Source organism: Pundamilia nyererei, unplaced genomic scaffold, assembly GCF_000239375.1.
Source record: "Pundamilia nyererei isolate P.nyererei 1_Seehausen unplaced genomic scaffold, PunNye1.0 scaffold00338, whole genome shotgun sequence".
Classification (NCBI taxonomy): domain Eukaryota; kingdom Metazoa; phylum Chordata; class Actinopteri; order Cichliformes; family Cichlidae; genus Pundamilia; species Pundamilia nyererei.
In genome coordinates, this window is record NW_005187739.1 from 20,409 (window position 1) to 34,884 (window position 14,476).

Below are 14,476 nucleotides of genomic sequence, written 5' to 3' on the forward strand. Positions count from 1 at the left end.
TGTGGTATGCCTTTATCTCCTTGAATCATAAGCTGACAGTAAAAAGTGGTTCTTGTCTATATGACAATTCAAGTTTGAATTTAGCAGAAAAATAGCTTGGTTGGTGTTGTTGCCTAACAACAAGAATGTTTATAGTTTAAGCCATGTAATTTCCCTCCACCATAATGTGTCGCATGTATAAAAATAATGATCATAATTAAAAAGCTTTAATCTTGAAAATAAAATGGTTTGGTACTGAATGAGTGGCGCAATGATCATCAACTTTTAAACTATTTATAACACCTGCATGAAATGTAATGCATAAATAATACAACAAAATGCTGTGCTCAGTTCCAAACCAAATGTAACAGGAAACAGGAAAACATTTGCACATGTCGAGGAGCGTGTCAGGTTACATTTCACTGTGTGTTATACTTGTATAACTATGCATGTGACAAATAAAGAACCTTGAACCTTGAAAAACACTGTTGATGTTGTTGTTTTTTTGTTTTTGATCCTAATAAAGTGTAGTTTTAGAAAACACTCATTTCTGGTTGGGGAAATTTCAATTGGCTGTCGCAGCCATCAGTCTACTGTTCACCCAAACATTGTAGACATTTAAAAGTACATTTGCATGATTCACTGTCTTTTTATTGTTTTGGTAGGATAAATAAGCCCAGTGCCTTTTGGCTATGGTTTCATTGTTGTTGTTACTAGACTTTGTTGTTCTGATCTTTGTAATTTGAAAATGCTTTTTGAACTAAGCAAAGAAGCAAAAAACTAACCTTGGATATTTATTTAGGAATCAATATTCTACAATCAACATTCTGCTGGATTTTACCATCTAGATTAAAAACCTAAATCTACTTCTCTTTTCTCACATTGTAACTGCTTATTTCATGTCAGCGTATACAGTCAACATTCAGTTTGTTTGTCAGGTCAAGTTAGTCCAGCTTGCTAAATGTCTCTTTTTATCTTTTCAGAATATCAAACCAAAAGGACAAAATGGCCTCGGACTCTCCGCGCAGACCGAGTCGTTGTGCTGGGGGGGTTTTGGTGCGAGCACAAGCTGCTACGTAAGGACACATCTTTGTCATCTATGAGTAAACACATGCACTGTATTTCTAAATACCAAGGATAAGAAATAGTGTACTTGATGAAATTGGATGTTCGATGATTCATGTGATCTCATGAATTGAGCCTCCTTTAAGTGTTTTTACACAGTAGTGCACAAAATCTTAAGCCACCCCTCATTACTTGATATTTTGCTATTAAAATGGATGCAGCGATTTATTGAAACGTGCAAACATATATGGCACAAACAAACTTTGTACAATTCTCACAAGCTTGATAGTCAATATTTGGTATGAGCACTTTTATTTAAGGATATTCCAAAGCACTTCTTTGTTCACTCACTCCTTTTGTTTCTTTTTCTGACAAGATGATCCAACATTACTTCAGTTATTTTGAGGTCCAGCCAAGATTTGCTACACCACTGGTCAAATGCAGTTCCAAACTATGGAAGAGCCTCCATTGTGTTTTACAGATGACTGTGATACACTGTTCTTTGCCTTTAACGTATCAAGAATTTAAAATTTGGATTATTCACTCAGTAGTTGATTTAACTAACACATCTGTGTTGCTGTTGATTTTTGGTCCAGTTTTTGTGTAGTCTGGCATACTCCAGCCTTTTCCATTTTTTCAAGTACACACTCCGCATCATGCCGAGATCATGTTTTCAGCTCAAAGCTCTTTGGAAAAACACTGAAAGACCCCAAGAAAGACGGGCGAACTACTGCTCAAGAACACTTCAAAAATTACAAAAAGTCCAGCTCTTTGAAAGCAAAATGTAAAGAAATGAGGGGCTATTCTTGACTGTACATCCATTTGATACTTACTTTTGCTTTGCTCATGTAAAACCCTATGCATTAATGTTAGGGTGTAATTCCAATGCATTCTGCACATTTGTTATGAGCTTTTTGTTTTCACAGGGAGCAGTCTTACATGGAGAGTGTTGTGACCTTTCTGCAGGATGTAGTACCTCAGGTAACTTTCCTCTTTTTTTAATTCATTTTTTTTTTACTGAATAGACAACAACATTATTAGCAATTAGCATACAACATTGAAAAACCACACTGAAAACAAATTCTAAATATTTTTACAGCCTGTCCCTAATTTTATCAGTTTTATTGATACTCGATGTACATTGATTAGAAACCAGAAAGGCAACAGGGAGGGCCTGGTTGAAAATGCAAATGCAAATACAGTGTTGCAGATAGGTCTTGCATCCTTTAGTATTATTCCTCAGTGTTGTTCATGTTTTTGCTGCATCTGTTTTGCCTTCTTTCTTTCTACAGGCATATACTGGGGCTCCACCCACTGATGAGAAAGAGAAAATCATTTGGGTTCGATTTGAGAAAGCTGACATTAATGGTATGAACTCATGACTCAAATATTGAAAAGCCGTAGTCATCCTCTGTGTATACGCTGATCTACTAATTTAAAACTTTAAAAAGTCTATAATACATTATGCCTTTCCAACAATGTATTGTAACAGTGTTACAAGTTTTAACTTTACTGTTATTTACTATTGCTCATTACACATTTTCTGTTTGCAAAGACACTGCACGCAACCCAGAGTTTATGGAGATGCACAGTGGCACTACTGACCCTCCACTCTGCCTCATGATTGGCTATACTGATGGAATGCAGATCTGGAGCGTATCTGTAAGTTGCATCTAATTGGTCCTTTTTTTTTTTTACTTTTCTGCCTTAACTTTTCAGAGCTGTGATCACTTCAGTTTGTTTTCAGTGTAAGCATCAGTTAGTTCACTGCTGAGCAAGTCTTTTAAACCTTTCTAAAGAAAGTGAAGCTTTTCAAATTACAAAGTGTAGATAACTCATCTATAAATATGTCTGTGTGATTTTCTGTGACTCATTAGTGATACTCCTTTTTTGAGAGTGTCATCAACCAATATTGCCAATCTGAAAGATTAAAATAAACACAGCTTTTACTATGTCAGCAGTCAGCATTTGTTAAGCTTGTGCAGTTGGAGGAAATAAACTGTGCACTTACTGGGCTCAGAACTCAAATGTTGGCTACGAACATTTGCTACTCTTGGACCTGACAGGATCTGACTAAAAAATGCATATTAATTTGTAACTTGCTATAGCCAAAATACTTGCTGGCAGTTCATTGAATGAAATGCTGGCTTGTTAAAATTTAAGTACCAATGGTGTCCATTTATTCTACTGTAATGTGCTGTCATGATCGCTGTGTTGGAAAACGTTTCTTTTTTCCCCCAGAGTGTTTGCTAGTGGTTATCTAGTAATTAGTTATTAGTTATCTTGCTAATTGAATTAATTGAAATTCTCAAGAAAATGTTTTGAATATTTTATATCTTTATGGTTGAAAAAATAATGAAACTGTACACAACTATAGTCACATACTTTGAAATGCACACAAGAAGCAAGAATGAAATAAAATCACTCAAGTAGGTTCGAAGATATTAAGAAGTAATATTGCAAATGAAGCTTACTAAAATAAACTTAAACAACTCAATATGTTCTTATGAACCCCTGTGGCTAACCTGGATCTAACCTAATCATCACTTCATGCTTTAAAGTCAAGAATGTGTTGCAGTGTAGGTCCGTGTCCACTAGCCGGCGATGTTGACCATGTTATGGGTTCTTTGATACAGATAGCGGCACTTCTTACAGCTCGTATCATGTCTGAGTACTATGTTAGGCATGTCCACCTTTTTGTGAGTAAAGGCTACGGAGAAAATGGAAAAAAAGAGTAGAAACTCACACAGCAGTGGCAGTGATTGACCCACATCTTCACGGGCAAGTGTGGCCACTTCAAGAATTCTCCTTGCAGTACAGAATAGATTGCAAAAGAGATTCAACACCTAATGCTCCTTTTAATGTTGTTCTTTCAGTGCCTGTGTTTATCACAGGTTTAAAAAGCCTGGCACTGACCCGTGCCTTCCTTCAGGGTCGAGTCTTTTTAACGGTGTGGGAATCAGTCCATTACAGCTGTTGGCTACTGCTGAAACTCTCCTACATGTCCATCAAAATTCATGTAATCACATTATCACGATATGTATCAAGACTGTACAAACCTATGATTTATTTTTAAAGCAACAAAATTTACTTTCATAGCTGGATGATATAAAAATACACATGGTACTGACACATAAGACTAGTGAGGAAATTGTGATTGTGCAGTTCAGTTAATGAAGGATACATAATTGCAATATTAAGCAAGTACTAATCATAATAATATGACTTTAACCATCTTAACAATTATCAAATAATATTATTAATATTATGATAAAAAAATTAATGAGTATATTACTTAATGATGTTTTAAGAAAAATGTAGTTGGTTCTATTGTGTGTCCAGGATAATTTATAAATGTATTGTGAGTGATACCTGCAGTTCTGCCACACTGCAATGTCATGTTGAATGTAGCCACAAGGTGGAGACCTATTGATAGGCTGCCATGTTATGACATGCTACTGATTGACAAGATATGGATTAATGTGACCTCTGTTATCTGTAGGACGGCTCTGTGCCACAGATAATAATTATCTGTGGCAAAACGAGTCAAAGTAAAATGTTGTTTAGGGCAAAAGTGTTCTGTTTGGCTCGTATTTCTTTTTACATAATGTTGGTGAAAAAGTAGTTCCTGTCTTCAAATATGTTTTTGTAACTTGGACAGTGTTAAACCTGGTAGAGCCCTCACCCAGAGTGGGCAAGTTATTTAGTCTTTATAAAAAACGACTTCTTCAAAGTCAGACTTGGAAAATCATTAGAAGATTTTGTCAGCTTTGTAACTTAACAAATTATCCACAACACTGCGAAGGCTTCGCTCACCAAGTATCGCCTTTCATGTGGAGGCTGTCACAGAAATATGCAAACTTCACATACATCCTGTGAGATCTAAACACACCGAAGTCCTTAATCAGTCTCTTTATAAACATCCACAGGCCACGGCTAAAAAGACACACTCTTACTTTATTCATGATCACACACGTTGACCAGAATGATGTGGCAAATCTCGTGTTGTGAGCAGACTTTCTGTTGCATTGTGGAGGAAAGGATTACAGCTGTTTTAGCAATGCTACACACACCCGGTAAAATAGCCTCCTCTGCCTTTCTGTTGCAACTGACACCAATTCTGCAGCAAAGGCTGGCCTGTTATTGCACACTTTCCTTTTCTATTGTTTTCCTTTTAAGTTTTCAGAGTTTCCAGGATGTTTATGGGTTATGTTTTTTTCACAGGCTTTTTAAGTAAGCACCTAAGGTGCCTTGCTCTCTGGCTTTTGAGTGGCCGTGAAGTGTTTGTGACAGTTGCTAAGCCAACACCCTCTGTAATGGCTCACCAGAGTACGAACACACATTTACACACATGCTTTCACAGACTCATGAGGCGGGGACTCTGACTGGTTGTATGGATACTGACAGAGGTGTTCAGGTGATGTAGATTACCGTCACCTCTCACTGGAGAGGTGTCACCGAGCACTGCGTGATAAGAGGCAGACTGTCATAGACTAATTGTCTGCGATTGTGTTGATGAAATGCTAAAGTAAAATGCCTGTTCGGAGTGCGAGTCGATGTGTCGAGGAGTTGGAGCCATCTTACAAAAAGGGTCAAAAACCCTCTCCTTTATAATTCAGAAATATTAATACATGGATGGGCATGGGGAGTTTTTGTAATCCAGACACTGATATGCAAGTTACACAGAAGGAGAGAGCTAATACAATCTGTTTAATCTGCCATAGCTGTGCAGGGTTATTTATGTTTAATCAGTTTGAATTTATGTGCCTTCCCAAGGCTAATCATTGTCCGCTAATCCTGTTTATTAGAGCCTACTAAAATAGCATTTATTAGACTAACACTAAAATTCAAGTGTTAATCTTCATTTGAAAACTCTAGGGTCTGATATAGGTGTGCTTATTTTTTTTTCCCTCCACAAACTCAAACCATGAACCAATTTCATAAATAACTAAACATTTGTTATGTGTAGTTATTTATTTGTTCAACTACTCTCTGCTTTGATGATTGTGTTTGTGGTGTTCCACACACAAGGGAAGTCGCAGAGTGGACAAACTATGCAACATCAGCACTCATCTCTCCCATTACTTTTTAATTTTCATTTGTCGGGCATTGTAAATGCTGACACTGATAGATAAGCAACCGATAATATTGGCCTGTTTTAAACTGTCTCCCCCCCCAGTGACTATATAATATGTAAATCTACAGTAAAAAAAAAACCCCAACAACTTTATTTTAAAATACATAGCACATAGTGGTGGGACTCTCAGATTGTTGCACATGAGCACTGAAGCAAAGTGCTTTCCTCCACAAGTCTCATTCACCCAATCACACAGACGTTCATGCAGTGCTTTTAACTATACTTAAGCGCATTTAAACATACACCCTCACACCCCTATGGATGCATCAAATGCAACTTAAAGTTCAGTTGCAATGCACTGACCTTCCAACTAGAGATCACCCACTCACCATCTGGAGCACAGCCACCCCAATTTTAAATCAGTTTTGACAGTTGAAAATTTTAAAAGCATACCGAGCATACATACAGAAATATTCATCAGGACTTCCGAATGGAAAAGTGGTGTGTAATAGAGACCAGGGGTTCCATTACCCTTACCTGTATTTTTATTCGCTTGAGGATTTGTATTTTAAAACCAACATAAAAAAGAAATATATGTATAGTTTGGTGATTCTTTATCAGGTTTGACGTTTCAGTTAGTATTTAAGTGACTGTTTGTGGACAGTGAAGGGACAGAGGGGGACTGGCCATCCTACCTGTGTCAGGAAAAAGGACCTGAGTAAACCTAAATTCCTTGCACATGTATTTGTGTGTTAGTAAGTGTCTTAGCAGTGGGCACCTTTTCCTGGTTGCTTCCTTTGCAAGATGTGGAGTGAAAGAGTAAAAGCAGCTCAGTCACCTGCTTATGAGCTCCTGGAGTAAACCAATGGGCCTAATTTATATATAATTGATTGACGTGTATATGTTATTGAATTATTTATAGGACTTTGTATGAATAGAAATATGTCTTCCGTGTGTTGTATTGTGGTTTGATATTTGCTTATGTGGACGTTTGTTTTCTCGTTTGGTTTGCTAACCCCAGACTTGGGTAATTCCTGATGCTCACCTGAATGGGTGGAGTATAAAAGGAAGCCAGTTTAGAGTGGTTGGTTTTTGGTTTGTGTTGGTGTGTAACCAATAATAAAGCCCACCAGTTGATGGATAGATTTTATTCCAGCCTCATGTCATCTTGTTTGAACCTACACATGACCGTCAGCCGAGCTGACACGGTGTGAAGTTATGAACCTGCATTCAATCCATCTACCTTTCTTCTGTGAGCTCTCTTTCAGTCCTGGTTATATGTAGTTCTCTTCTATTATTATGGTATTGTGCTACAATATGCTACAATATGCAGCAATATGGTGCTAAATCAGTGAAGAGGAAGACTATTGCTTATAATAAATCTGAATAATGCTATATTTCAAATGCTTAAATATGGTTTTGCTGGATTTTCCTGAGAAGGAAAGACACTCAGCATATTTATTAGGGTTTAAGGATGCACACATTTTGATGAGCAGCACTTAATGTAAACTTTTAAATTTTCAACCGCATTCCTAAAGGTGCTTTATATTCTGCTATGTTGGAAAGTATTATTGGAGTTGCACAGATGTGCTCTCCAAACTGGTGGTCCTTACTCAGCATCGTTGGTGTCGATAGACAGATGACTGAGGGTTCAGATCTGGTCCGTACATTATGAAGAGAAAACAGAGTGGCACATTTCAATTTGCGTTGCAGATCTGCATCATAAGCAGTTCACCAATCGGTGCGTTTATCACCTCAGTGGTGTGTGTTATGGGAGAGCAAGCACCTGCTACTGTCAGGCACCTCCTCGCTCCAAACCCCCAATATGTCCAGCGCTGTATTCGTGCGAGTATCCACTTGTGAATATGGCCCAGATATCTGTTCACAGCTTAAGGCATTACATTTGAGAGATTAAAACAGAAGAGCAGACACTGTGATTTCACAAAAACATTATGTGCCACAAATGAAATGAATATAATGAATAACTATATGCAGGAAAAACAAGTTTGAAAAAGCAATTTGGCATATTGCAAACGCTGGCCGCTAATGTAATATTGGGTATGTTGTTGAAGGCAGTGGATGTCATATAGAGCCATGTAAGGCGAGGATGAGCAGTGTGAGCACAATAACCTGCCGCATTAACCTCCAGCCATCCCCTCTTCTCATTTTAATCCAGCAAATTCCATTATTCCCCCTTGCAGGACCATTTGCCTGCATAGGAATCGTACCCTGCTGCCAACCTCCTTTTATTCCTGCCATCAGTGCTTGTATAACCTGCCTGTGTCTTCAGTGTTAATCTACCGCAGCTGGGCCTCAAGCACTTTGAATAAAAACACAGCTCCAAATCCGCCACTTTGAAAAGGCTACTAATTGCACAAAAGAGCGATCATCCCCTCAGATGGGTTTAAAGACTTAAAACAAACAGATTAAAGCACTAGTAAAGTGATAATGCGGGGCTCACTGTAATTTAATGCATAAAAGAGAAAGAAAAGTAGGGCATTGTATGCTTAGAACAATGTGCCATTACATACACCAGACACTGCCAGGAACTAATATGCTGGCATCACATATAAATGGATGAAGACTAAACCCAGCTGGGGACACACACACACACACGCACACACACACACACACACACACACACACACACACACACACACACACACACACACACGTGCTTTTCACTGTGGTTACATTTGCTCTGTAAGAAAGACCAGAAATGCAGCAAACTTAAAAATCTACTCTAAGTTCAACTCTATTATTCTTACTGTTTATCTGTAAATGTAATTTCAAGTCTGTGCAAATGTACATGAACATGTTTATTCAGTGAAGGCAGATGATGATGGCAGTGAGAAACAGACAAGCTCACTCCCCTTACACATCAACTGTACAGCAGTCAAACATATAAACAAACAGCTGCTGGTTATGTAGTTTTTATTTCTCTACTAATTTTTTATGTATTGTGGTGTGTTTTTTTTTTTTCCAGTAAATAATTGGCTGCACTATATAAGCTGGACTATTTAACTTTTTAGTACTGAACAGATTGTGTGTTCATGTACTCAAATGGCTCAAGAAGGCAATCCGAGTGGAAGATGAAGAAAAAAGGAAATAATGATGCGTTTTTATTATTCTCAAAATGTGTCTCTAACATTGAGTATTAAAAAACCTTTTATAAATTGATGATGTCAGAGTCTTAGGGTTATTATTGATTTTTTTTAACGCATTGGTGTAAATTTTATGCAGTTACAATTTGGGTATTTTATTGGCACAAACATCAGAACATTTCGAATGAAACTCAGTCGTACACCTGGGCAGGGATTTTCAAATACTGAGGTTGGGAGTCTCCCCAACAACTCTTAGGCTCAGTTTCCCCAGACATGAATTAAGCTGACTTCTAGACCATAACTTCTTTCCATATTCATTGAATTTTTCTTTTAGAGTAGGACTAGGCTTAATCCATGCCTGGGAAGCTGCTGATAAACCTGCTGAAAATTTAGACTTGAAACTAAAACTGGCATTTCCAAATGTTTTGTTTGCCTTTTAATTTATTAAATTAAGTCTGCTATTTCACTCCATGTGGTTCATATTTCTGGGTGGGAAATTACCTAAGATATCATCAAATATTTATGCAACTAAAAGAAATAAAATGCAGGTGAAACAAATTAAATGAAAATGTTAGCCTTGACTTTATTAAGGAAAAACTACAATACACTGCATATTTGTAATGAGAAAATTGAATTACTGCAGTCATTTACACACATTTAAGGGTGTTTTATTAATTTGTGAGCATGACTCGTGGTAGAGTGAAATATTTTATTTATCCTTCCCACTGTCCACTTTTCCTTCTCAAAGTCGGACTGAAGCCTGTTTTGTGGCTACTGGTCTTGCTGCACTAATGACACTGCCATCATTAGATTAAAACCAAATTACAGTTTTGACCATTAAATTTTTCAGTGTGGACATATTCATTAAAAATGTGATAAGAGTTGCAGACGTAAGTGAAAAAAGAATCATTTGCCATAATTAACATAAAATACAGAACTTTGCATTGAACCCATCGTCCCCATTGTTCCCATTGCCCCCAATGCAAAATGCACAGTTCCCTCCAAAGATGATATAGTAGCTGAAAATTCAGATTTATTTATTTATTTATTTATTTTTAAAAAATTTATTTAATTTTTTTAATATAGTGTAACACAAAATCTTGGCAACGAAGAAGTCATGGGGTGGTTAATTAAGAAAGCCAGTACCTGAAGTAGTGGATGAAAAATGAAATGATGGAAACATAATTTACAGCATAAATCCAAAAACTGCTAAAGATGACAGACGTGGAAATAATAAAGGTTAATGAAACATTCAGCTACGGGTCTCCCATCATTCTATTGTATGCAGTAAATCAGAAATCAAAGATAATTCTGAATTATGTTAAGCTGGCTGTTTCTTATGTATTCTGCTACAGAGGCATTATGGGCTGCTGCCTCTTGGCATTGACCCACATCCCCAACCTCTCCTTGTTGGCTCTGTGAGTGGAGTCAGCTCATTTGTGTTGTGATGCCACTGGGACTTTTATTTTGTGCTTGGTGGATTTTACTTCGTGGTTTGGCTGGAACTTAACAACCAGACCACCATGTGGATGTTCCCCATCCTCCCTCCCTACCTCACCCTGCCATTTTCTATGAAAAGTAGTTTTACACCGCGAGAAAACTTGTTGTTTTTCTTAGTGTGAACAGATCAGATCATAGGTTTAAAAAAAAAAATGACAAGAAATTGTACCCTTTAAAAGAAACGTGTGTTTTGAAACAGTTCCCTACGTGGCCGGACATAAAGATCTCCGAACGGCCTAATACCTAAATACGTTTTGTTTTGCATTTTTTAATCCTGGTCTGTACTACTGAGTAAAAATACCTCTTTTATTGTGCTGATTTGTGAACTTCTCTTACTTTCAAGTCTAATATATGTTTTTTTTTCAGCTGGCAGGAGAAGCTCAAGAGCTTTTCTCAGTGCGACACGGTCCAGTGCGAGCTGCTCGCATTCTGCCAGCTCCTCATAACAGTGAGTATTTTCAGTATCGTTACTTGAATATGATATGCACCTACCTGCAGTTAAGCACATATTGCATATTCTTGCTTGAATAATTATACAGTAGTGATGACATGATTATACAGCATTAAAACCATCGCCAGGTGAAGTTGACAACATTTGTTGTCAGTTCTTTTATCGGTGCTGCTGAGAAACATTTCTGCTGAGGAAACACAGAAAAACAAACACAGCAGGTGTCAGTATTTTTCACATCTCTGCTATAAGGGTAGAGATGGGTTCCTTTAGTTATTTTTATAAGGTATTAGCTTGTTGGCAGGATCTTTTGGGTAATGTGCTGTGGGATTTGTATTCTGTGCACAGGCTATTTATGGTGTTTTGCAGTGTGCAGCCCACATTGGCTGGTAGAGGAGGCTGCTACTGTCATGGAGCGTCTTTGCTTTCAAAGGCTGTTTAAGTCCACAACAGTGTTCAGCTGTGTATTACGCATCAAAAGTAACATCTACATTGATATCAGGACCTTAGGTTTCATAAACACACTGCATGATTGAAATGATGAGATGGTCAATGTTTTCCATCCATCAGTGATTTTAATGCTGTTGATCATTATGTAGCTTTCTTTATGGTATCAGTGGTATTAAAGTTCCACATCTACATATCTGTGTCAGAAGAAGCTGCATTCAACTGTGAAACACAAGCTTTTATACCTTGTAGTAGATAAAATCTCAGCTCGTGTTGTGCCACCTTCAGATGCTGTCTGAGATTTTTTTTTTAACAGTAAATGTCTCTTCTGAAACCACACAGGGATGTGGAGGAAGTTCATTTAAACATTTTTCCTTTGCAAGTCTCCTGAAGTGTCTTTTCAGCATAATTCGGAAATGTCTGTCCTGGAAAAAAAACTCTGGTTAACTTGATTTCAGCATCCAAGGTCAACACTTAAAATTAAATTTCGGATGGCCTATTGTAATGCAGTTTTGGGTTGTGGGCATTTTAAGTGGTGCTATATCATTAAAATTAAAGAGTGCTCCTTGGTTCCTCATCCTAATGTTGTCGTAAATCTACGATTACTGTTAGCCCGCTCTCAGTCAGTAGTCCATATTACCAGTAATGCAGGCATTGGTGTCCTTTTGTCATGAAGAGTTTAGCCAAACAAAGGGTATCCCAAGTGCATTTTGATCAAATTTGAGTTTTGCGTTAGTATTATGTCATTAATGTAACACATGGGCCGCGGTAATCTGACAAGGATGATTGCTACAAAATGATGCCACAGAAAATCTTCTTTTAGCAAACATTGAAAAAGAATCATTGTTCATTATTAATGATGATTTTTGGATACCTTTATTTCAGAAAAGTTAGTGAATATTATTATTTTTTTAAAAAAGGAAGTAGAAAGAAAAACATTTTCGTCCACTCATCCAATTCAGGGTCTTGAGCTGGAGCCTGACATGGGGCCACAGGCGTGGTACGCCCTGAACAGGTTGCCAGTTTGTTGCAGGGCAACAATAGAAAGCTCGTAGTGCTTAATGTAAAAGCTGAGATCACACAGACCACAGTGGCTGCTTCAACCTGAGATGAACTTTAAGTACAGCAAGGAAACCACATAGAAACTGCTGTCTGGCATCTGAAGCGATCAAACAGCACCTGAATAACACTCTGTAGCTTCACCAAGTGACGTGTGAAATGCTTCCATATCCACCACCTGGATGCATGCACATGCATAATTAGTGCGTTGTAGTGTAAATTCCTCAAGGACAAAAAACAGACTGGCACGCGGAGCCTCCTGCATAGACCCCCTCTCTTACTATCTGATAGGGAGATTTCCGTCACTCACCCTAAAGTTGACTCGCAGATTTGGAAAGTGTAATAGAGGCTTTCAAAATCAGCATTTTGTGATTTACATTACTCACAATTTGCTTTTATGAGTAATGTAGCGTGGTCCAAATGAAAATTACAATGCAGGAGGAAAAAGAGAATTTTTGTGAATCAGTATATTGAACAGTACTTTCAGATTCATTTCTTTTTGGAAGGAAACATTTCCCATGATGTTCTGTGAATGCACGTTTGATCTGCTTACCTAAGGCTGTTTTATATGACCTGAATTACAAACAACGTTAAAGCATTTCATTTCATTTGTAATGTAAGTGAAATAGTCCCAGTAATGACAAACAAATGTGGCACTGGTTCCACTCATGGAAGGTTGAATGCAGTATTAATTGCAGTTCACATATTCTCAAAGTCATGGTGCAAATGGTCGACTTGTTCCACTGATGAGACTCTTTACAGACATGACGTTTAAATTTAATCCCTGCAGGTGTCAATCGGTTCTGTGAAAGATGGTTTGTGGCTTTTTTTTCCCCGGTGAGAAAATCGTCTTTGTGCTCGCCGTCTATGTTGCAGTCTTTTGGCAGATTTCAACAACACACAATGGCAGCTTTTGAGGAGTGCTGGAAGTGGATAAAAGCAAACCACAGTAATAAGAAGCAGCAGATAGCCCCAACACATGAGGGGAGTAATTCTCTCAGCAGAAAATAAATATGAATTGTACCACTGCAGGGAAGGACACTGATTGTAATCTGTTAGGGTGCAAACAGTGTTGCACTGTGGCGAGCCATTAAAAGGCCAATTGTCTGGGATATGAGGCTGTGGGTGGGTGGACTCGTAAAGCCCTGAAAATAGGTGTTGATTATAATAAGGAAAGGTTCCTCCTTCCTGGAATAGAGAAGGAAAAGCTGGTTTTCCAAAGGAAGTAAACGCGTTTATCCACATCTCGTTTACGAGCTGTGATCTTTTGTTGTTTTGGAAAATGAAGCAATGACTTCTCTGTCTGACAACAAATGAGCATTGAGGAGATACTTTGTGAATGCTCTCTGGTCTTCATGCTAGAGGAAATGCCATGCAGTTTAATATGTAGCCTGATGTTTCGGGCGATGTCATAGTATTATTTAAACATACACTTACTTGTTTCTGTTACTATTCATTGCAATATTAATCAAATCAAAGTTGCTCTATGCATCTTCCCAGAATGTTTTCTTTTTTTAGTTAAATGTGCCATTCACCAAGTCTCCAAGGAGCATATTTATGTTCCGGCTCAATATCTTGACTGATGACAGAAACATGAAAGGAGAGAAGGATCCTGTTGGTAGTGTTAAAGGCTGGTACGGAAGGCAAGTTTGCTCTCATGCCATACCACAGGAACTTGGGCTGATTACTGTCAACCCTCAAATTACAGTCCTCTAAAGGGTAACATCTTCTTCAGTCTAAGCACCCCCGTCCACTCAGTCCCCTTATCCTTTGCCAAACTTCAAAAATGAGACAATT

General features: G+C 37.9%; 1 protein-coding gene across 3 annotated transcripts in view; it reads left to right on the top strand.

Moving 5' to 3' along the window:
• The first annotated feature begins 967 nt into the window (after positions 1 to 967).
• Positions 968 to 14,476, top strand: part of bcas3 (BCAS3 microtubule associated cell migration factor) — a 302,830-nt gene continuing 289,321 nt past the window's right edge. For all 3 annotated transcript variants that reach the window (XM_005752005.1, XM_005752007.1, XM_005752009.2), the window contains exons 1-5: positions 968 to 1,055; positions 1,971 to 2,025; positions 2,337 to 2,412; positions 2,600 to 2,706; positions 11,092 to 11,173. In XM_005752005.1, coding sequence (XP_005752062.1) covers positions 985 to 1,055; positions 1,971 to 2,025; positions 2,337 to 2,412; positions 2,600 to 2,706; positions 11,092 to 11,173 — 391 coding nt within the window. In that variant the 5' untranslated portion in view covers positions 968 to 984. The remainder of the gene's footprint in view (positions 1,056 to 1,970; positions 2,026 to 2,336; positions 2,413 to 2,599; positions 2,707 to 11,091; positions 11,174 to 14,476) is intronic.